The 24240-nt window shown below is 39.0% G+C and overlaps 1 protein-coding gene across 1 annotated transcript; it reads right to left on the reverse strand.

The window, feature by feature from the left end:
- Positions 1–364: 364 nt before the first annotated feature.
- Positions 365–953, reverse strand: LOC150019930 (small ribosomal subunit protein uS8-like). Its single transcript, XM_090266735.1, has 2 exons — positions 882–953; positions 365–646 (listed from the first exon to the last, which is right to left on the reverse strand). Exons 1-2 carry the CDS (start codon positions 951–953, stop codon positions 365–367), a joined length of 354 nt encoding a protein of 117 aa, XP_090122861.1.
- Positions 954–24240: the final 23287 nt, after the last annotated feature.

The following is a 24240-nucleotide window of genomic DNA, read 5'->3' on the forward strand; positions in this document are numbered from 1 at the left end:
CGAGAAAGCAGCGTTCTTATCAATGTTAAGGTCCATTTAGCATTCAACCTCAGCATGCTACTAAAATAATAGCTATTTCCAACAGCATTGATAGGATCATGAGCTTAATTTATGTCAAAAACACTTAACATTTGAAACAGAGTTTAAAAGGTAACATCTAAAGGTTAAATTAAAAGACGAATTTCTTTTTTTTCAATCTAATTCAATAGACATTTACCAAACATTAAATGCATGTACGACATCATTAAATTGAAAGTCAAACTCAATCTATGTGCCTTATTTTCTGTCCGTTGAGGCATTCTATTTGCACATATTTATTATATCCTTAGAAAAAGAATCCCAGGATTTTCCCTTCTATATGTTTTCATCTTACTTCTTCACGGTCCATGTTGCCCACCAAGGTTGTCAGTACAATGAAACCAAACTGACGGGACAGAAGCAGGTTGTTCTGACATTCTTCTAGATCTTTGAATTGTACACCAAATCTTGGGCTGATTAATTCACACCTGTTTAACCTGCCTGTGAGATTCACAACAATTTTTCCAGCTCTGTGGTCATCAATCATTTCAAATCTACCAATGTAATTATGCTTCATCATCATAGTTAGAAATGGGATGATGACTTTGGAGCATGGCCTAACCAGAACCTGGTGTTTGCCCTGACTGGGGTGTGGCTCAGTGGCTTAAGTATCTTCCCACAAACTGAAAGGTCACTGGTTTGATTCCTGGTCAGGGCACATGCCTGGGTTACAGGCCTCCGATTGGAGGTATACAAGAGGGAACCAATCCATGTTTCTCTAGCACATCAATGTTTCTCTCCCTCTTTTTCTCCCCTTTCTCCTCTTTCTAAAAATAACTAAATAAAATCTTTTTTAAAAAAACTTGGCGCTTGCCTCTCTTTTCAGCATTGTTGATACTCTTGAGAGTACCAGACAGGACATTTGTGTGTAACATTATGAAGGCACAAAAAGATGGCAGAAAGAGCTCACTTTATTTTTTTAAAAAGAATTTACCGGCATCATGTTGGCACACTGCCCTCAACATCTTTCGCACAAAGATTTTAAAGAAGATCTCTTATAATAGTTATTTATCTTCCTCTTTATTCATTAACATATTTTAATTTTCATCATTGCTATGCATAGTTTAAGCACTATGGATAACAGGAAAAAAAGGAAGAAAGGAAGAAAGGAAGGAAGGGAGGAAGGAAAGAGAAAGGAAAGGTCTTTGGCTTCTATAATTTAACAGCCTAACAGGGAGGCTAGCATTCATACAAAACCATGAATTGTATAACTAGAGAACAATTATTTCCTCACTAGCTGAGCTTTACACACACACACACACGTAATTTGTTTGCTAAGGCAGAAACCATTCTGGCAAATAAACTAACTTTACTGGGTCTCAGTTTTCTCTCTGTGTAATGAGGAAGCTGGATTAGATGTTTGCTGAAATTCTTCATAGCTCTAAAATCCTATAAGGCATTTGACATTTATTGAGCACTTGTGTGTAAAATGAGAAGTATTTTTCTAGTTGATGTAGAATATACAGCTTGAGTAAAACTCATTTGGCTTTAGAGAGATTATAATTTATTGGCAGGATACCAAATGCAAACAACTACTTGTATTAGAAGAGGGCATGAATGATGGGTATTGGGGCAATGAGAGGAAAAAGAAATTAATGCAAATCCAAAACAGAGAGAAATGAAACAATGAAAGAACAAACAAATTAGTTTAAGAACAGTAGAGAGATGAAGCTACCTGAGTATAAAGGGCAAAGAATATTAAAGGAAAGAGCAAGAAAGGTAAGGAAACTCAGAAAGAGCTGGCTATTGTGAAAGATCAATAAGGTGATCTAACTTGCTATTTGGAAAAGATGACTTGGGGTGAACTAAATCAACCAGCCCAAGGTCTTGGGGAACTGCCTAAAAATCAATTTTACTTTGAACTCAGGGACCATGCTAAAGAGCTGGTAAAATAAACATTGTTTTAGTGCAGAAGAAATGAGCCAAGAGAGATTGTACAGCTGATGCTGCTCTGTTGAAACTGAGGAGCAGCAAGAGAGCGAGAAGGTTGTAAAGTGCTGAATCTGGACAGAGGAATAAGAAAATTCAGAATTGAGGGAGAAACAAGATGGCGGAGGAGTAAGTGGAAGCTACACTAACTTCCTCCCAGAACTAGTCTGGATTTACAACGTACTTTTGGAGAAATCATCTGGAATAACCAACCGAACACCAGCTGGAGAGAAGTCTTATAACCATGGAGAGACAAAAAAGGCCGCTACATCACAACGTGACCGGTAGGGAGTGCGGAGACGCGGAAGGGCTGGCTGGGCTCACACGGGTGGCAGCTGAAGGGACTGAGAAACAGCTCAGCAGCCGGGGATTCCCCCTGAGAAGGGCAGGGTCTAAACCCCCAGCTGAACTTCCCAGCCTACAGCAACAGAGTGGAAAGTAAAATAGTATCCATCTGAGAAAAGCGAAAAGCCACAGGGTTTCTTGCTAGCTGGAGAGAAAGAGCTGCAGAAAAAGAGCTCTTAAGCGGATCACATACAAAAATATTTTGGCCCCACTTACCCTGGGCTCAAGCGGAGGAAAGGCAGAGAGGACTGGAGATGCTTGGGGAGAGTTTGGTGTGGTGGCTTTGAGGGGAGAGCTGGGGAAGCGGCCGGTCGGGTCCCAGTGCTGACTCATCCCCACACTGCAGGCAGACCATTCCCGGCCAAGTGGCGTCAGCCTGAGGGGAAGCAAAGGCCCTGCCTACAGGAATTAAGCTGCCTGACAGCTAATCACAGATTGAATAGATTAACAACTAAGAAACCAGACAAAGGCAGTAGATCCCTGGAAGTCTCCAACAGGCTGCCTAGGCCCAGACTGGTACAGGATCTGATGCCACCAGGGGCAGATCCAGGAAGTGCAGATCATTCTAAGAAGCACCAACAAACAATAGAAGTCACAAAAATGGGGAGACAGAGAAACAACCCCCCATCGAAAGGAAAGGTAGAGTCCCCAGAAAGAGTGCTCAATGAAATAGAGGGGAGCCAACTATCAGATATGGAATTGAAAGCACGGATTATGGAGAAGCTCAATGAGCTCAGCGGAAACTACAAAGAACTCCAGAAAAACTACAGTGAACTCCAGAAGAACTATAAGGAACTTACTGAGAATTATACCAGCATCAAAAAAGGACATGGAAGCTATCAATAAGAGCCAGGAGGAAATGAAGAATACGATCTCTGAATTGAAGAACACAGTAGAAGGAATTAAAAACAGGCTAGAGGAAGCAGAAAATCGGATCAGCGAGCTGAAGGACAACGTAGACAAAAACTCACAGACAGTGCAACAAAATGAAAAAAGGCTGAACAAGACTGAAGAGGCTCTAAGACAGCTGCAGGACAACATGAAATGTAATAATATCCGTATCATAGGAATTCCAGAAGGAGAAGAAGAAGAGCAAGGGATAGAAAGCCTCTTTGAAAAACTAATGACAGAAAACTTCCCTAACATGAAGAGAGAAAGAATCATGCAAGTCCAGGAAGCACAGAGGGTCCCAATGAAGATGAACCCCAACAGGCCCACTTCAAGACACATCATAATTAAAATGGCAACATTCAAAGACAAAGAGAGAATCCTAAAAACAGCAAGAGAGAAACAACTAATAACATACAAGGGAGCTCCAATAAGGCTATCATCAGATTTCTCAGCAGAAACACTACAAGCCAGAAGGGAATGGCAAAATATATTCCAAGTAATGAAAAACAAAGGCCTACAACCAAGAATACTCTACCCAGCAAGGCTCTCATTCAAAATGGAAGGTGAAATAAGGAGTTTCCAAGACAAAAGAAGGTTAAAAGAATACATCTCCACCAAACCAGTATTGCAAGAGATGCTAAAGGGTCTGCTTTAAGAAGATGAAGAAACAGAGAGAGACAGAGAGCAACACGAGTACAAAGGGGGAAAATGACAATGAATAAGTACTGAAAGAAAGAAGGAACTTCTACCATTTGCAACAACATGATTGGAACTAGAGAGAATTATGCTTAGCGAAATAAGCCAGGCAACAAAAGAAAATTACCTTATGCTATCACCTGTTACAGGAAACTAATGAACAACACAAACAAATGAGCAAAATTGAACCAGAGGTATGTAAACAAGGAATAAACTAACAGTAACAAAGGGAAAGATGGGAGGGAGAGAAGTGGTAAGAAGGGGAAGGGTCTAGTCAAAGAGCATGTATAAATGACCCATGGACATGGACAACTGGGTGGGGACTGAATGTGGGAGAAGGGAGGGACAGGGTGCAGAGAAGCAAGAGGGGGAAAAAAGTGAGACAGCTGTAATGGAAAAACAAACAAACAGAAAAATTTTTAGTGGGGGGAAAAAATAAAAATATAAAGAATAGAAATGCAAGTTCAGTGAATATTAGAAGGACAAGGTTTTTCCTTCACACTGTATATATTTTCTCCCTATCTGATCCCTCCAGAATTTGGCATTCTAAAGAAGTAAGTAATGACCTAAGTTTCTTTGCATAAAACTAATAATACCAGTTGTTAATAACGATTTTTTTGACTAAGACTTTGAATGGAATGTCATGCCTAAAGGAGACATGCTTGGGCTTTGGTTGTTACCAAAAAGCCCTGAGCAACTGGGACTGACTTTCAAAGGTAATAAAAGTCCACGAGATAAAAGGCCTGGTACCTTGGATGGATGAGCGGTCCATAGCAAACTTTCCAGGGAAGGAGCGAAGGTTGTTTTCCTGAAAGATGGCTAGAAGGGACCTTAAGGCACAATGGAAAACCAGGAGGACCTGGAAAAGACAGGTGTTTATAGGCAAGGCTGAATGCCAGGTATGTGGATCTGCTTCTGTGCCCTGAAGGGCAGACTGAAGGTCACCCTAAATGTTCCTTGCGTAAGTTCCAGCAAAGCGGAACTAAAGATCATAAGTGATCATTTGCTGCTCTTGTTGTGTTTATGCAAATGAACAGGATAAATTAAAAATGAACTTAATGCAGTCCCTTTAATGACAAGGAGGGTAATCTTAGGGAGAAAAATCAAGATTCAAGGAAGATCACAATGCCCAGTGGTAAACTGTAAAGTAGTGCAGCTAACTGTCTTTAAAGTTTCTTTTCATTTAAAATTTGTTTTCATTTGAAAGTTAAACTATGTCTGTGGGATTATCAAAGATGTTTAATTTACAGGCAAGAAGAATGTCAAATGCCTTGCAACTGGATGTCTTTCCGATAAGACAGTCCTACAGATCTATAAACTTGTGTGTGGGTTATGTTACATAAATTAACATGTGTTTTCTGTTTTCAAAGGGCATAAGCCTACGATCTCATTACCTGAGTGATTGTCTGTACGTATAGACCTCACTTAATCCTGTCTGCATTGCTGCCTCCTGAGACTCACTGGTTTGGCTGAACTAAGTGGCTGGGTTGGTGAAGAATGGGGTGGTCTGTGGGCTTCGCTTTAAAACCGGTTTCTCTTTTCTATCCTAATGGCTTGGACAGAAAGAGCCCAGAGGCCTGAGAGGGGGGAAACCTAAAATATTTCCCTCAGTCCAAACTAAGTATAATGGGCAAAAGGGTTTTGGACAGGTGAGATGTACCTGGCATACCTTCCTCCAAAGAAGCCCTTCTTTTCCCTAATGTGGGACATTGAAAAATTAATACCTGTCTTTTGTCATCTAGTGGTTACGGATTGAATGATGTCCTTTAACCCTGTTGCCCACAGAATACAACAAGGATGCCGGCCTGTTAAACCAAGCATGCCGTTGTCCAGAGACAGCCAACCAACCTGGAGTCTGCACGATCCTTCCCCTTGTAGGAAGGCCACCCTCCCCTCCACATCCCCACTCTTATTAGGGATTTCTTGACCCAAGGGTAGGTAGGACGACGACCATGTCCAGCTTGAAGCAGCTAGAGGAGCTCGAGACCTTCGTCCATTGTCCTTTATAAGATTGTAAAGGGTCTTAAGTCTGAGAGGGAGGGATTGTTATTTTTCATTGTTAAAATATTTAACTAATTAATTAATTATTTTTTTTTTAAAAAGAAGAAGAATATATGAAAGGGTGAGCCATGGGCATGGACTTAGGGAGGGGATTGTCGGGGAAGGGGGGTGCTGGGCGGAGGGGAGCAAAGGGGAAAAAATTGGAACTATTGTAACAATATAATCAATAAAATATACTTAAAAAATAAAATAAAATAAAGGAGAAAAAAAATAAAGTAAGTTTGCAGGAAAAAAAAAAAAAAAGAAAGAAAATTCAGAATTGAGGAAATCTTCACTCATCACCCAGGCACTTTAAGTACATTTAAAATGAGTAATTTCCTAACCAATGCAGTGGTTGCATTTCCAGGGCTTCTCACAGTACAGTAACGCAGTTCTTCCACTTTAAAAGGGCAGATTGATTGGGATGTTTTGGATTATTCTCTCCAGAGGAGGAATTATGAAGGGAACTTAGGGATTAGATCATTTCACTAAGACTACAAGAACCCACGAAAGAATCCATTTTAAAATCTGAGTAGCACCAACCAACAGGAATCCAGGGAATATATGTTTGAAGGTGCCTCTGACTTCACAGAGCTGACACTCCAGACACACTCCCTATGAAAAAAGCACAGGAAGATGTAGATGGGATAGACTAGTGAGCCGAGCCTTGGTAGACAAGGCCTAGAGGAAGGCTGTGATTTGGATTGACAGGAAGAGGATGATGCTGTTATAGGTGGAGAAGGCATTTCCTTGAAGGAGGGGTGATGATGTGGAAGATGAAACCGACAGGATTTATACAAGAGATGGCACAGAAGAGAGTCCAGCCAGAGCAAGGATACCTCCCAAGGGGTGGGAATCAGGAATATGTGCCCTATGAGTCAATAATGTAAGAGACAGGGGCAAAGTCTTACCCCAATTTCTGAAGCCTAGAAAATTTGTTTTAAACACATGCAAGAGAAAATATATTCATTTTTTCTACAAATCACAGCAGGGGCTAAGACTGTAGGACTCACGGTCCAGGTGTATAGCATCAATACTCCTATTGCAGGAGAAACAAGATGGCGGAGGAGTAAGTGGAAGCTACACTAACCTCCTATAACCACGGAGAGACAGGAAAGGCCGCTACATCACAGCGTGACCGGTAGGGAGTGCGGAGACATGGAAGGGCTGGCTGGGCTCACACGGGTGGCAGCTGAAGGGACTGAGAAACAGCTCAGCAGCCAGGAATTCCCCCTGAGAAGGGCAGGGTCTAAACCCCCAGCTGAACTTCCCAGCCTACAGCAACAGAGTGGAAAGTAAAATAGTATCCAGCTGAGAAAAGCGAAAAGCCACAGGGTTTCTTGCTAGCCGGAGAGAAACAGCTGGAGAAGAAGAGCTCTTAAGCGGATCACATACAAAAATATTTTGGCCCCACTTACCCTGGGCTCAAGCAGAGGGAAGGCAGAGAGGACTGGAGACGCTTGAGGAGAGTTTGGTGTGGTGGCTTTGAGGGGAGAGCTTGGGAAGCGGCCGGTCGGGTCCCAGTGCTGACTCATCCTCACACTGCAGGCAGACCATTCCCCTCCAAGCAGCGTCAGCCTGAGGGGAAGCGAAAGCCCTGCCTACAGGAATTAAGCTGCCACACCCACAGTCCTTAAGCCTGATGGCTAATCACAGATTGAATACATTAACAACTAAAGAAGACAGACAAAGGCAGTAGATCCCTGGAAGTCTCCAACAGGCTGCCTAGGCCCAGACTGGTACAGGATCTGATGCCACCAGGGGCAGATCCAGGAAGTGCAGATCATTCTAAGAAGCACCAACAAACAATAGGAGTCACAAAAATGGGGAGACAGAGAAACAACCCCCCATCGAAAGGAAAGGTAGAATCCCCAGAAAGAGTGCTAAATGAAATAGAGGGGAGCAAACTATCAGAAATGGAATTCAAAACATGGATTATGGAGAAGCTCAATGAGCTCAACGGAAACTACAAAGAACTCCAGAAAAACTACAGGGAACTCCAGAAAAACTACAAGGAACTTACTGAGAATTACACCAGCATGAAAAAGGACATGGAAGCTATCAATAAGAGCCAGGAGGAAATGAAGAATACGATCTCTGAATTAAAGAACACAGTAGAAGGAATTAAAAGCAGGCTAGAGGAAGCAGAAGATCGGATCAGCAAGCTGGAGGACAACTTAGACAAAAACTCCCAGACAGTGCAACAAAATGAAAAAAGACTGAACAAGACTGAAGAGGTTCTAAGACAGCTGCAGGATAACATAAAACGTAATAATATTTGTATCATAGGAATTCCAGAAGGAGAAGAAGAAGAGCAAGGAATAGAAAACCTCTTTGAAAAACTAATGACAGAAAACTTCCCTAACATGAGAAGAGAAAGAGTCACACAAGTCCAGGAAGCACAGAGGGTCCCAATGAAGATGAACCCCAACAGGCCCACTTCAAGACACATCATAATTAAAATGGCAACATTCAAAGACAAAGAGAGAATCCTAAAAACAGCAAGAGAGAAACAACTAATAACATACAAGGGAGCTTCAATAAGGCTATCATCAGATTTCTCAGCAGAAACACTACAAGCCACACGGGAATGGCAAAAAATATTCCAACCAATGAAAAACAAAGGCCTACAACCAAGAATACTCTACCCAGCAAGGCTCTCATTCAAAATGGAAGGTGAAATAAGGAGTTTCCAAGACAAAAGAAGGCTAAAAGAATACATCTCCACCAAACCAACATTGCAAGAGATGCTAAAGGGTCTACTTTAAGAAGATGAAGAAAGAGAGACAGAGCGAGAGGAACACGAGTACAAAGGCAAGAAAATGACAATGAATAAGTACTGAAAGAAAGAAGGAACTTCTACCATTTGCAACAACATGGTTGGAACTAGAAAGAATTATGCTTAGCAAAATAAGCCAGGCAACGAAAGAAAAATACCTTATGCTATCACCTATTACAGGAAACTAATGAACAACACAAACAAATGAGCAAAATTGAACCAGAGGTGTGTAAACAAGGCATAAACTAACAGTAACAAAGGGGGAGATGGGAGGGAGAGGAGGGGATAAGCAGGGGAAGGGTCTAGTCAAAGAACATGTATAAATGACCCAAGGACATGGACAACTGGGTGGGGACTGAATGTGGGAGAAAGAGGGACAAGATGCGAGGAAGCAAGAGGGAGAAAAAAGTGGGACAACTGTAATGGAAAAACAAACAAAAAAAATTTTATTGGGGGAAAAATGAAAATATAAAGAATAGAAATGCAAGTTCAGTGAATATTAGAAGGACAAGGATTTTCCTTCACACTGTATATTTTTCTATCTGATCCCTCCAGAGTTTGGCATTCTAAAGAAGTAAGTAATGACATAAGTTTCTTTGCATAAAACTAATAAGACCAGTTGTTAATAGAGGTTTTTTTTTTTTTTTTTTTTTTTTTTAACTAAGACTTTGCCTGGAATGTCATGCCTAAAGGAGACATGCTTGGGCTTTGGTTGTTATAAAAAAGCCCTGAGCAACTGGGACTGACTTTCAAAGGTAATAAAAGTCCACGAGATAAAAGGCCTGGTAACTTGGATGGATGAGCGGTACATAGCAATCTTTCCAGGGAAGGAATGAAGGTTGTTTTCCTGAAAGATGGCTAAAAGGGACCTTAAGGCAAAATGGAAAACCAGAAGGACTTGGAAAAGACAGGTGTTTATAGGCAAGGCTGAATGCCAGGTATGTGGTTCTGCTTCTGTGCCTTGAAGGGCAGACTGAAGGTCGCCCTAAATGTTCCTTGCGTAAGTTCCAGCAAAGCGGAACTAAAGATCATAAGTGATCATTTTCTGCTCTTGTTGTGTTTATGCAAATAAACAGGATAAATTAAAAATGGACTTACTGCAGTCCCTTTAATGACAAGGAGGGTAATCTTAGGGAGAAAAATCGCGATTCAAGGAAAATCACAATACTCAGTGGTAGACTATAAAGTAGTGCAGCTAACTGTCTTTAAAGTTTCTTTTCATTTAAAATTTGTTTTCATTTGAAAGTTAAACTATGTCTGTGGCATTATCAAAGATGTTTAATTTACAGGCAAGAAGAATGTCAAATGCCTTGCAACTGGATGTCTTTCCGATAAGACAGTCCTACAGATTTAGAGACTTGTATGTGGGTTACGTTACATAAATTAACATGTGCTTTCTGTTTTCAAAGGGCATAAGCCTATGATCTCATTACCTGAGTGATTGTCTGTACGTATAGGCCTCACTTAATCCTGTCTGCATTGCTGCCTTCTGAGACTCAATGGTTTGGCTGAACTAAGTGGTTGGGTTGGTGAAGAATGGGGTGGTCTGTGGGCTTCACTTTAAAACTGGTTTCTCTTTTCTGTCCTAAAGGCCTGGACAGAAAGATCCCAGAGGCCTGAGAGGGGGGAAACCTAAAATATTTCCCTCAGCCCAAACTAAGTATAATGGGCAAAAGGGTTTTGGACAGGTGAGATGTACCTGGCACACCTTCCTCCAAAGAAGCCCTTCTTTTCCCTAATGTGGGACATTGAAAAATTAATACCTGTCTTTTGTCATCTAGTGGTTATGGATTGAATGATGTCCTTTAACCCTGTTGCCAAATCTGTTGCCTCCAGAATACAACAAGGATGCCAGCCTGTTAAATCAAGCATGCCATTGTCCGGGGACAGCCAACCAACCTAGAGTCTGCACGATCCTTCCCCAAGTGGGAAGGCCACCTTCCCCTCCACACCCCCACTCTTTTTAGGGATTTTTGACCCAAGGGTAGGTAGGACGATGACCATGCCCAGCTTGAAGCAGCTAGAGGAGCTTGAGACCTTCACCCATTGTCCTTTATAAGATCATAAAGGGTCTTAAGTCTGAGAGGGAGGGCTTGTTATTTTTTATTGTTAAAATAATTAATTAATTAATTTTTTAAAAAGAAGAATATATGAAAGGGTGAGGCAGGAGAGCTTGTATGTACGACCCATGGGCATGGACTTGGGGGTGGATTGTTGGGGGAGGGGCGATGCTGGGCGGAGGGGAGCAAAGGGGAAAAAATTGGAACTATTGTAACAATACAATCAATAAAATATACTTTAAAAAAAAAAAGACTCCTATTGCAACAGGTACTTCTGAGATACCTTATCTTCCAACCCAGTCCTCTAACATAGCATATATATATATATATATGCAAATGCAATCATTTCAACAAAAGGGTCATGCAGAACTACTTTATTTCAAAACTCTTCCAGAGTATCTGTGACTGTTTCAAGGCCCTCTCTGTTGGTGACATTGGTGGCAGCTCCCCTGTGGTTGTAGGAAAGTCTAACTGCCTCCAGGCATACCTGTTCTAGTTGCCAATCCTGCAGAACAGGCCAGTACATCCAAGACTGGGGGGAACCCACTGAATCTGAGTGAGTTTGCTTAGGATTTCGCCCATGTAACTAAAATAGGCCTCCTTCTTCACAAAGGCTGAGTTGGCCCACTAAGATTTCTTTTTGGCTGGGATAGAAGTTTTGGTCTTCTTCTTAAGGAATCTTAGGTCATGGAAGCAAATGAAGTACATATGGAAGTTTTAATTCTTTGAAGGACACAAAAGGTGCCTCTCCAGGTGAATACACCACAAAGATACTTACTAAAAAATGTTAAGTGGCCCCTCCTTTTTATGGGCCTTGAACTACTTAAAGGGGTTACTTGAGCAGTAGTCATACCTATTTTAGGGGACCTTATAGGACTAAGTGTTTTGTTTTTCATTGTTTTTCTTTAACGAATTTTAAAACATATATAACAAAGGACTAATCCCATATTTTACCCAGAAAATAGCTCTAGAATCTGGTCAGAGCCAAATATTCAGTAGGGAACAGTGATTGAAGGGCATAGCGTGGTAAGTGCATGGGGACCCAGAGTGCCTTAACTCTGTCACTTACTACTTGTGAGAGCTTCAGAACACTATTCTAATTCTGTGCCTCATGTACAAAATTGGCATAATAATATTACCTTCCTCATGGTGTTGTGGAAATAAGGAGTTGACACATGTGGCTCTCTTTCAGTAAGTGCCAGGTGCTGTAGTTGTTATTTATTGTTGTCATACTTGTTACTTGACTTCTGAACCCTGGGGGGAGCAGGTGCATACCCACTGCAGGTGGAACTTATTTTCTCAGCCACAATGCAGAGCAGGTCATAATGAAATTATGCTGCCAACTTCCTGAACTATTAAATTACTTGAGCTTTTCCACACACAATCACTATTTTTTTTAGAAGTTACCCTTTCTTTTTGAAGTTCGCAGATTACACAGGCTCTTTCCTCAGCCCTGCCTTTCCTTTTCAAGGACGTTAAATCCTAAAGAAAGTAATTTGAAAATGATTTCTTTTATAACCACCCTTTTCCCCATTCATTCTTCTGCCTCATTTGTACCTAGAGAAAAATGATACTTCATTCATTACATTGTCACCCATACCTGGCAGCTTATAACTGCTTTGTATAAGTGTATGTGCCTTTCATATGTATGACTCAACATGTACTGTCCCTTCCTTCCCCTTACAATGGGGGTCACCCTACCGTGGGGGAATAGCATACATTTGGTTAGCAGTGTATGAGGTACGTAATATGCATTTTTTCATTGTCCTAGAAAGAAGATCTGGGATATGTATGATTAGCCACTAAATTTCACTTTAGTCTCATCCTGGTACTGTCTTAATTATATGGACTTTCATCAATGTTCAAATACCCTGTTGGTTGGCAAAATAATGCTGTCTCTTCCCAAAGACATCAATGTTCTAATCCCTGGAATCTGTGAATATATTATGTTACATGGCAAAGGCAAATGAAGACTATAGATGGAATTGAGGTTGTCATGTAACTGATTTTAAAATAGAGAGATTATCCTGGGCAGCCCAATCTCAAGGGTCCTTAAAATCACAGAGGTTAGAGATCAGAATGATGCAATGTGAGAGGGACTCAACTTGCTATTGCTGGTTGTGAAGATGGAGAAAGGGGACCATGAGTCAGAGAATGTGAACAGGGTCTAGAAGCTGGAAAGGGCAAGGAAATGAACTGTCCCCTACAGCCTCCACAAAGGCATACAGCCTTGCTAACACCTTGACTTAGCCCACTGAGACACATATTAGACTTCTGACCTATAGAACTGTACAATAATAAATTTGTATCACTAAGTTTGTGGTAATTGTTATAGCAGTCATAGGAAACTAACACACACTCTATCACAAAAAATCTGGCTGGCATCCTTGTCTCATAGGACTATGCTTCCCTGCTTACAATGCTCACTGCTCCTATTTGTCTTTTGTGTAGAAATTAATGAACACCTACTCTATGCCAAGCACTCTGCTAGAGCCTGGAAATGTAGAATGGATAAGACATAACCCTTTCATTTACTCGGCAAACATTTGTGTGCCCAGGCTCTGAGTTAGATGTGGGAGAGATGAAAAAATATGTAGTCCCTACCCTAAAGAGGTTCACAGACTTCTGAGAAGATAAGCAATACACACACACACACACACACACACACACAATTCAGTGTAAAAACTGCAATGTTATAGAAGCATGGAAGAGAGACTACCTATCTTAACTTGATGAAATCAGGAAAATCTCAGAGAGAGGAAGAAATGGAACTTAGATGAATATGAATTTGTCAGACAGACAGGATGGGGAGATAGTCAAGAGTTTTGACACAATGTGGTGCTTGAAATCTGACTAGTGCATATTATGAGGAGAATTTTAAACTGTATTTCATTTTAACTACTTTTAATTGAAATGGAAAAAGCTACATGTGGCTGGTGGCTGCCATATTGGACAGAGCAGATTATATCCTTGAAAGGAAGGAGATTGCCTTCTTTTCCCTCTTTTTCCACTTCTTACTGGAAAGTAGATGTTGTGGCAAAGTCACCTTGGACCATGAAGACAGGGCATCACCTACGGAGTAGAAGGGATTTTGGTCCCTGACACCATGCAGCCATCTTGCGGTTTGGATTATGTTCAGATTGTTATGTGAGAAAGATATAAATGCTCATATTGCTTAAGCTCTTGTTATTTTGGAACTCTGCACAGCAGCCAGATCTGTATACTAATACAAATGTCTCCTAGAATAATGAAAAGCAACAATCACAATCTTCACTAAGACTTTTTTTGAGTTCCTTTCCTTCTGTGTACCAGGCCCAATGCTAATTGCTCTAAAAGGTCTCATTTAATCCCCACACATTCTGATAAGGAACAATAGCATACCCCTATTCAGATAAAATGGAGTCTTAGAGGAGTGGCTCATTAGTGGTAGAAATAGGTCTGTCTGATTGCAAACTGTATTTCAGTATACAGATACATAATATCTTATTATAAAAGGCCAGGCAAACTGAGTATACAGAGTTTTTAAATGCAGGGATGACATTTATGGTTGTGGCAGACATTCTCTGTTGTCTACCCAGCACCCATTCCCTCCTTCTGTTTGAAAACAGAACCACAATTTGTTCAAATAAGGGGCAAAGATCCCTTGACATCAGGAAGGATAAGTTCCTATTGCAGAGTCCAGGAGAGAAATACTGACTGGTGTAAATTAGTCATGGGCACCTCATTCCCCTTGGCCGGTAAGTGGTCTGAGGATAGGTATGTGGCACAGTTCTGGTTAATAAGATATAGGCAAAAGTCTGATAGGAAGAGTGTCCCTCTCCAAACAAAAAGCCGAATCCCTGCCCAGAATGAAGATGCAATGCTGGAGGTGTGGCATCCATCATACAACCATGAAGATGAAAGCCAACATTATAAGAATGGCAGAGTGGAGAGGTAAGTAAAGTCTTTGTTGACATTACTGAGCTGCTGCTCCTTGCCTAGACAGCCTACCTCCACACTTCTTGTAATATGAGCAAAACAAATCCCAATTTATTTAGGCCACTATAAATTAGGATATCAGTTACTTAGAGCTGGAAGGCTTCATGATATACATACAGACATACCTTTTGTTTTCTTAGGAATAATAAGGAAAAGTTACACAGTTTACAGTGGTTCCTGTAAACTCTTGGCTAACTGCTAGAAATCAGTGTTTACTGGCTAATCCATAGTAAGAACAATTTTGGTTTCTCCCAAAACACACGTTTTGGGACTATGAATACTAACCTTAAGTAGGTCACAGAGCTCAGACAAAATGCATATTTATCCCCCTTTTACTCTCAAACTAAAAATATTTTTCCCTCAATTATGAATATTTCTTGAATAATGCATATGTATGAAAAGCACTTATATTTTCCTGTTTTAGACTATTAATATTCTGAAATTTTAAAAGAAATCAGTGTAAACTCTCTTAATTGCTGTGGTTTAAGAAAAAAGCAGAAATACTAAGCTTAATATTTATGTACTCAATTATCCAGAATTACAAACAGGTTCTAAAATAGTTTGGAATGCTAAATATTTTTCAGTTGAAGGGAGAAGGAACGGATATTTTTCTAGCCATATGTTAAATAGAGGAACACTTACAAAAACACTTACCATGCCACCAGCTTAACCATGTTAATCTTTAATCTGATTTATAACTGAAAAGATCACGTGGTAGCTGATTTTGTACTATATCATTCACAAAAAGAGATTATTCATCAATCGAGCACATTTTTCTCTGGGATTTCACAGAATAATTTAGCTAGACACATTTTTCTTTCAAATACCAACCTAGACAAACTATTTCCCAGATAAAATCGCAAGGTATGAAACAGCAAATTAAGCAATAGGCAATCTTCAGCATTTGGGGGGGGGGGTGTGGATTTTGACAGATTCAATAGAAGTTGAAAAAGCAATGTGAATAAGGACAATATTGGTAAAAGAAACATACCTTAGAGATGATTAAAGGTTCTCCGTGCTCCAGGCCACCTTTCAAAGTAAAACCCCAGGGAGCTCCTCCCTGCAAGAATGCTTCCAGATAAACGTACCTTCCCGTGGGGGTCGTGGTAGGGTTTAGTGTAGCACGAGTCTCCTCGAAGTTCTCTGTGGTTCTCATCATGCCAAACACATGACCCTCCAAGTTAGATTGTAAATGCCTGAAGCAGATTCAAGAAAGCGGTGCTTCTATTACACAGCACATTATCCAATCCTTCCTGGTACGCCGGTCAAAAGAGAGGTTTTGAGAAATGAATTCTTTCAGATATAAAATGTTCTTCCGAGCTTAACTCTAAGATGCTGACCCAGGAGGGTTTTTCACTTTAGCTTTCTGTCAAGTCTCGTCCTGGAATTCCGGGTGCTCACGGACGCCGCGGAAGAGTATCTATTTCCTCACTCCATTGGAGAAAACCTCTTTCAGCGTCCCTCTCAAGATCGCTTCTATTTCACGCATACACACAATAACACATCCCGTATTTTACAGAGAAAATTAAAAGTCTTACAATATAGTAAGAAAATTGCAAAACCTCAAATGAATGCCTCTTGTTTGATTGATTATCAACCCTTTCTTCTCCTCGGAGTGAAATTTACCATTACAATAGCCTCCCTGCTCCCCAGAAGTAGCTTTAAAAGAAAGAAAGCACTTACTATGCTTCTGCTCGCTTCAGAATTTTCAAACTTGTCCCAATGAGACAGAGGAGCTGTGCTAAAACTTTTTGCTTATGTTTTTCAGCAATAAGTTCAGAGCTTATTTCTTGCAAAAAAGAAGTTTTGCAGGGTGTAGAGAACAGTGAAAAATGCTTGGTAAATTAATCTTCAGTGGGAAAAATATCCAGAAGGCAGCCCAGTGCTTTCTTTGTTATTTTCAGTGATGATCAGCCAGGGCTGCTGCTGCTGGGGCAGCCACTTGCCTCCTCTGAGGGAGTAAGGAAGTGAGAGGAAAACGGATAGAAGGCAAATAGAGGCACTGCAACCTTTCTGCACAGTAAGCACTGCTATGCAGAATTCAGTTCAGCACAAAGACGGGACCAATCAAAACTGTCTCACAGTTGATAAAATACCATACAGATGGCTAATTACCAGGGAGTAGAAAGTAGCTGATAGAATAGCTCCACCTTGTACCAATTAAAGTAGAATCCCTGGGGGTGAAACCCACGCCTTGGCATTTTTTAAACTCTGGGCAATTCTGCTGTGCAGCCCAGGTTGAGAAGCAACTGCCTAAGCAGTTTAAGTAAGTGTCAAGGGCTTTATGTTTTTCATTAGAAGAAAATACCAAGTGTAATACATGAGCAGCCTCTCATCTTGAAATAAGATTCTGTAATCAAATTTCTGCTTGTTTGACTCAATACGCGAATAGGAGGCAGGTTTTCTTTGCTATTTTAATTATCTGCTCCAAGACTGTTATCCATTCTTTAAGTGAAAAGAAATACTTAATGCCTGGCAAATAAATAGGCATTCAAGGCTGAATATTGTTCTGATTTCAGGTTATTGGTGGAATTTTGTAAGAATGTTATATAAAACTTAACATTACTACTTTTTATTAAAAATTTGAACAGTACAAGATAACCACATCTTTTACCCAGAAGTCTCAGTTTTAAGTTAATGGAACAAATCAGAATTATTTCCAAAGATTATGTTTGCAAAAATTGTTCTGTTTAAAAGAATGATATAATGTAAATTATGTTGGAAACACATTAAAAGTTACTGTGGGGTTTGATACCAATTTAGCTTTGATTTTTATACTTACAATTAATGAAAAATTAATATAATAGAGAAGCCGACATAATATGTAATAAGTGTAGACAAGCGTTATTTGATTTTCAGTAGTAACTTCATCTAAGGGGCTCAAAGACAAGAAAACCTGTAAAATCTCATTTTTATGTAATGATAGTATGGTAGGCAGTTAGACAAGAGCAGAGTAAGGACGATGGGCCAGGTGTGGAAGGTCACCAGGACAGAAAGCCCCAGGTACCTAGTAACAGGTAAAACTGGGAAAACAAGGACCTTGCCCCCAGGGCAACCTTTTCTCCCCTAGCATATCACTGGTCTTACAGTTTAAACCCCCTGGCCATTCATATCTCTGGTCATGTCTCTCCTAACGTGTCACTCGTCATACATTATACCCTTTTGGAGGAGGAACAAGGGGCCAAAGAGTGGCCTCATGTAACTCCCAAGCATTAACCCCTAGGAATAACATCTAGGCTTCAGCTGTGTTTCAGCTGTAGGCCCAGAAGAGCAGCAAAATCAGACAAGACATGCCATGGCTAACCTCAGGACCTGTGGCTTGACTAACGACCCCCTATCCTGGTGCCAACCAATCAGTGGAGGACACAACCCTGAATGGATATACCTAGAAATCTGATGAATATTCTATTGAGATGCTCCCCTAAAATTTCCACCCTTAAAAGCCCTTAAGATGAAGGACCCCTTCCAGGAGCACTCCCGCACCATTCCTGGCCTCCGTCTCTTCCCCCAGGCACATTAACTTTATCCTTCCCTCTCCTAAGGTCCAAGGGCCCCTTCTTTTGCCTCATAGCTTGTTTCCTGAGGCCATTTCCTCTACTGCTCACTTTTTCTACTTCTGTGACTTTCTAAATAAACTTTTTCTTATAGTTTGAATCTTGACTCTGAATTCTTTACTAGCCAGAACTCAAAAACTGAGGCTGCTAAACCAAAGTCCAGTCTGACCCCCACCTGTCTGACATCTAGTGCCATTCTTGCCACCACCAATAGTATTTCAGTGGAAACATAGTGTACCAAATGAAGGTACATTATATTTTTAAATAAAGTCATAAGTAAATAAAAAATATTTTCTGAAAGTTATTTTTTGTGGCACTTAAGATCTTACTGCTGGTTCACTTTGTAAAAAATGGGATTTTACAGAGTCAATATTTATTATAAAAAGTAATGAAGCTGAAAAAAGACAAAGGAAATAAATAAAAGGTAAGCAGTGAAGACTAGAACTTGGTGCTTGTAGGCTGATGAAATCTCTTTTATATTATCACCAAAAATATTTCACATAAATACTTAATGAAAATTGATATATAATCTAAAAAGAAATATGTAAAAAAACTTTATTTGGTGGATATTCTAAGTGGCAACTGACAGATCAAGGTTAGAATAACTTTTCCCCCATCTTCCATTGCTCAGATTCAAAGAATGTTAAAGCTGTAAGGCATAAACTCCCCCTCACCCCTATCCCTCCCCTCCATTTGTTTTTAGAGGTAAGGACACAAAAGCCAGAAAATATTAAATGATCTGACCAGCCATTCTACATGCAGAGTAATGGGCATAAAACTAAAATCGTCTACACTTAGGAATCTCAGCTTAAGACAGGACTTTTGCATAATTTGTGGCACAAAGACAACTTTCTATGTGGCCAGCATCTGTAATTCATAAGGGGAGCTTTTGGTTAGGACATGTAATTTGGATCCAGACTCTAACTAGGGAATGAAATTGGGTCCTCTCTTCTTCTTAAGGAGAGAAAAACAACCCTGTTGTCTCAAGATGCTGACAGTGAAATCATCCGGATTGTGAATGAGAACAGTGTAGTTGTCTTTCTAAATCCTTGCCATGGGATTCAGGCTTTCTGATGGAGGACTTACTTGTTTGTTTGTTTGTTTGTTTGTTTGTTTATTGCTGCTCAGCATCTCTCTGGGGAACCACATCTTCACCTATCCTGTAGTGCTGGTGGGCTGAGCCTGCCTCTGGCTCCAGGGTTGCACATATGAACTGATGTCAACCTTGGCTCAAATGATTAGTATATAGATGGACACGTGACTCAAGTTTGGCTAGTGTAATAACTAGAAATTTTACTGGAGCTAACAAAAAAGGACATTCTCATCTACTGCTAAGCTGCTAAGTACTGTCTTGGAGTTGCTGCAGGTCATTGTTGCATCACAAACCCAAGAAGGAAGAAGCCAACCCCCAACAAATAGATCCAAGATATGGAGAGTGTTCTGGTAATACCATGTGAGCCCTGAACCCACTGTACCTTATTTAAATAAGCAATTCTCAAAATTTTTGGTTTCAGCACTCTTTTATACTCTTAAAAATTATTGAGGGCTCCAAAGAAATGTTATTTGTGTTATATCTATCAATATTTACTGTATTTTAAAATTAAAGCTGAAAAGGACATTTAAAATATTTTAATTTATTTAAAAATAACAAATCTATTATAGTATGTTAAAATAACATTTTTATGAAAAATCATAATATTTTTCTCAAACAAAAAAATTACTGAGAAGCAGGGCATTGTTTTACATTTTTGAAAATCTCCTTGATGACCAGTTGAGTAGAAGATAGTTGGGTCTTACTATCTACTTCTGCATTCTATCTGTTTGATATCACATATCATATAGATCCTAGAAAACTCCACAGTACACTTGTGAGAGAACAAATGAAAAAAAGCAAACTAGGTCTTATTATTATGAAAATGGTTTTGACCTTGCAGACCCAAAAAGGTCTCAGTGACTCCCTAAGGTCCCCAGACCACACTTTGAGAATTGCTGCCTAACCAGGTACATCCACACCTGAGTCTGCCTCTTTCATATTAGTTTTGTGAACCCATAAATACCTGTTTATTTTTTCCTTAAACATTTTTAAGTTGGGTTTCTGCTACTTGCAACTGAAAGAGTTCTGAGTAATATGCATTGAAACCCTTCATGGTTCTTCCTAGTTTAAGAGAAAGTTTAGGGAAGCTTAGTGTTGTCTCTCTGATACAGTTTTGAATCTTTCTTTTTCTTTCTACTGCTTCCCTCCTTCCTTTTGCCTCTAATTTAGAATTACTACCATTTTCTTAATCAAAGTTCTTTCCTTCATGACAAATTGACCTAACAGAGCTTACAACTTTACTTCCTCTGTATGAGAAATTTCCACTGTTGGTGATTGAATTTACGTTGCTCTCTTACTGTGAATATGACTCCAGGGCAGAAAATATTTCAATCAAATTGACTCTCTTATTCCTTTGGCATGTCTATACTACTCTTTTAAATGTTGGCTGCCCAGTCACGGCTTTGATGTCTTAGAAATTATTCATCACTCTATTTGTTAATATCCCTTAAGGAAAAGTTAATTTGTTCTTTTCAAAATTCTCACATCTTGATTTTAATTTTTTCATAGTAAGTCACAACATCTTTCTCTTTAGCTTTACTGGCACTTTAGATAGCACTTTTTCAGGATTTTTTTAATGCCTCTGAATTTAATATTTCAAATTGAAAATGACACTAGATTATATTGGAAAATAAAGTCAGAGCGACATCTAGTGGATGTTCTAATTAAATAATCATTAAAGTAACTAGACAATAAATTATTTAAGTATAGATTTGGAAGGTTATTTATTAGAAAGTCTCAGAACTATCCTAAATAAAAATCAATCTTATCTTAGTTTTAAATTTTTAATTGACTTTTAGAGGAAGAGAAAGAAACATCAATTTGTTGTTCCACTTATTTATGCATTAAATGGTTGATTCTTATATGTGCCCTGACCACAACCTTAACTATTGAAACAATGCTCTAACCAACTAAGTTACTTGATCAGGCAACCTTTCAGATGTAAAAAGAATACCCTCTTTATGTGTCTCCTTCTTAAGGTTGAGAAAATCTTTCCCAGGAGTCCTTCCCTCACCTCTAAATGCCAAGAAGCCTCCCTGAAAACAGTCTCTTGGAAGAGGGATAAAAGCACACAGATTAGTTTAAAATAATCAGGATCCACTAGATAAAACGCCCCATGATGCAATGTCTTGATTCTATAGAACGTTCTGTTGAATCCTCAAACAAAACTGGGATTCTGTGAGAAAGCCAGAAGCGGAAATGAGTATTGGGTATGTAATTTACAGCATCTGTTTCACCAACTACCATAAGGGTTGTCCCAAAACTATCAAGGTGCAGTCAATTTAAATCATTTTGGAATGATCAAAGTGTTCTGTCTTGAGGTGGTATTTTCACAGGTGTTATATGTGTCAAAACTCATCAAATGGTACACTCTAAATGATGTAGTTTATTCAATAGAAACTATATCTCAGTTAAGTTAGTTTAAAAAAATCAAGGACTCCATTGACAGATGAATGAATAAACAAAATATGGTCTCTACGTACAACAGAATGTTACTTAGCCTTAAAAAGGAAGGCAATTCTGACACAGGCTACAACATGGGTGAACTTTGAGGACATTGTGCTAAGTGAAATAAGCCCATCACAGAAGGACAACTGATTCCACTTATATGAGGTACCTAGAGTAACCACATTCACAGAAACAGAAAGTAGAATAGTGTTTGTCAGGGGCTGGGGAGAGGAGAATGCAGACTAAGTGTTTAATGGGTACAGAGTTTTAGTTTGGAAAAATGAAAACGTTCTGGACATGGTTGGTGGTGATGGTTGTAAAATAATGTAAATACACTTAATGCAACTGAACTGTACACTTAAAAAATGTCAAAATGGTAAATTTCATGTAATGTATATTTTACCACAATAAAAAAGAGATGTAGGAGAGGGGGTGGGCTGGGTGGGGGAGAGAAATTGGGGGAAAAGGGGACAACTGTAATTGAAAAACCAAAATAAAAAAAAAAAAAAAAGAGATGTAAATAGTGCTTGTAAAAGATAAAGAAACAGTAAAAATATGACATTATAATTAACCAGTTTATTATTCATCACTTCACCATGATGAGTATGGTTGTGGGTAGATGTCATGAAACTGGTGGATGCATAAAAAAACGAATAATAGTACCTGAAAGCATATCCTGAATATTAGAAACCTTGCAATAATTACAAATGTTTCAGGAATTAAGTTATTTAAAAGCTGGTAGAAGTATATCTATAAATTCATTTTGTTTATTTCCTAGATGAGAAGTAATAGATCTTAATAAGAATATAGCTCATCAGAAGTTATAGCATTAACCTTAAACAATAGATGGTTAAGATAAAGGGCCTAAGTTTTCTTTCTTTTGGAAGAAACAGAATTGGCTTCAAAGACACCAGCAACAATACTGATTGGCCTCAATAGCAGAAACAGAGAATATGAGAAAGGGCAATTTGCCTTTATTTTATTAACTATTTGGCTTTAAAGTTTTTTTAATTAAAATTATTGGAGTGACATTGGTTAATAAGATCGTATCAGTTTTAAGAGTACATTTCTATGAGACTAGGTCTGTATGTTGCACTGTGTACCCATCACCTACAGTCAAACCATCTTTTGTCACCATATATTAGGCCTCCCCCCACCCCACTACTCCCACTCCAGGTTTTTGGCTTTTATCTCCTATTTCTATTCCTTTTTCATTCTTCTGTAAAGTGTTTATACTTAAAACAAACTTAGAAACTTAAATGTTTAAAACCTCAACTCAAGAATTTTATTGTAAGTGAAGTACAATATGTATCAATAAGGTTGATTTCAAAAACTTCATTTGACTCTGAAGAGAAGAAACATTCCTGCATTTAGGATTGTAAATGAAATTCTTGTAAAACTAGTTTCAAGAGTTACCTGAAATTAGAACTTGCTCATTTTCTTAGTCCACCCTACCAATAAATATTCCTAGAAATCTAATCAAACTGCTCCTAGAAAGCAGGTAGGCCCATCCCTGATCTGTTTAAATTTCCATACATCCCACACTCCCTCTACGTCTCCACTTCATTTGTCTCCACAGCACTTCCCACCACCTAATATGTTGATTAATTCACAGCGATTACTTATGATCTGTCTCCCACAAATAGAATGTAAGTTCTATGAGGTCAGGATTTGTTTTATTTTGCTCGCTGATGTTGCTAGTATATAATTGGTGTTAAGTGAATACTTGCTAAATGAATTCCAACTCTCTTATTAAATCTATTTCTCTTCTGTGTCCTTAGTGGAGAGAAGAATGTCTGAACATGAAGTATATGGTCTTTAATATTGCCTATCCTATCCACTTGCAAAAATTATTGTAGATGACTTGTCATTTATTTCCTCTACAATACATATGGAGTCACTTCTATGTGTCTTGTGTACCAGGAACTGGGAAAATATGACTATCAAATCAGACTTAAAAATTTTTAATCCTCATAGTCAGAAAGGAAAAATATATATACCAAAATCCAGGATACTCTGTAACTCTGGTTTAGTTTTGAAGATCTTTAGCAAAAGATCTTAAAGGTCAAAGTCATAAAACACAATGGTCAAATTTTTTTTTAACATAATCTATATATGTTACAATGTTTTTTCTAACTACTGTATTACTCATATACAAAACTGTATCAGGTAAAACAAATTTTTTTTAACTAAGCAAATCATGAATTAAATTATAAGTAACCTTATTTATACATCTTGTATATGATATCTGAAGGGAATTTCTAGTACAGTTTTAATAAATGTTTTTGTACTAAGATTAAGTTTTATTCTGTGATTTTATAGAATCATAGTTTTTTTTTCAGTTAGAAA

Source organism: Furipterus horrens, unplaced genomic scaffold (genome assembly GCF_987537825.1).
Source record: "Furipterus horrens unplaced genomic scaffold, mFurHor1.1.pri manual_scaffold_2, whole genome shotgun sequence".
In the NCBI taxonomy this organism is placed as follows: domain Eukaryota; kingdom Metazoa; phylum Chordata; class Mammalia; order Chiroptera; family Furipteridae; genus Furipterus; species Furipterus horrens.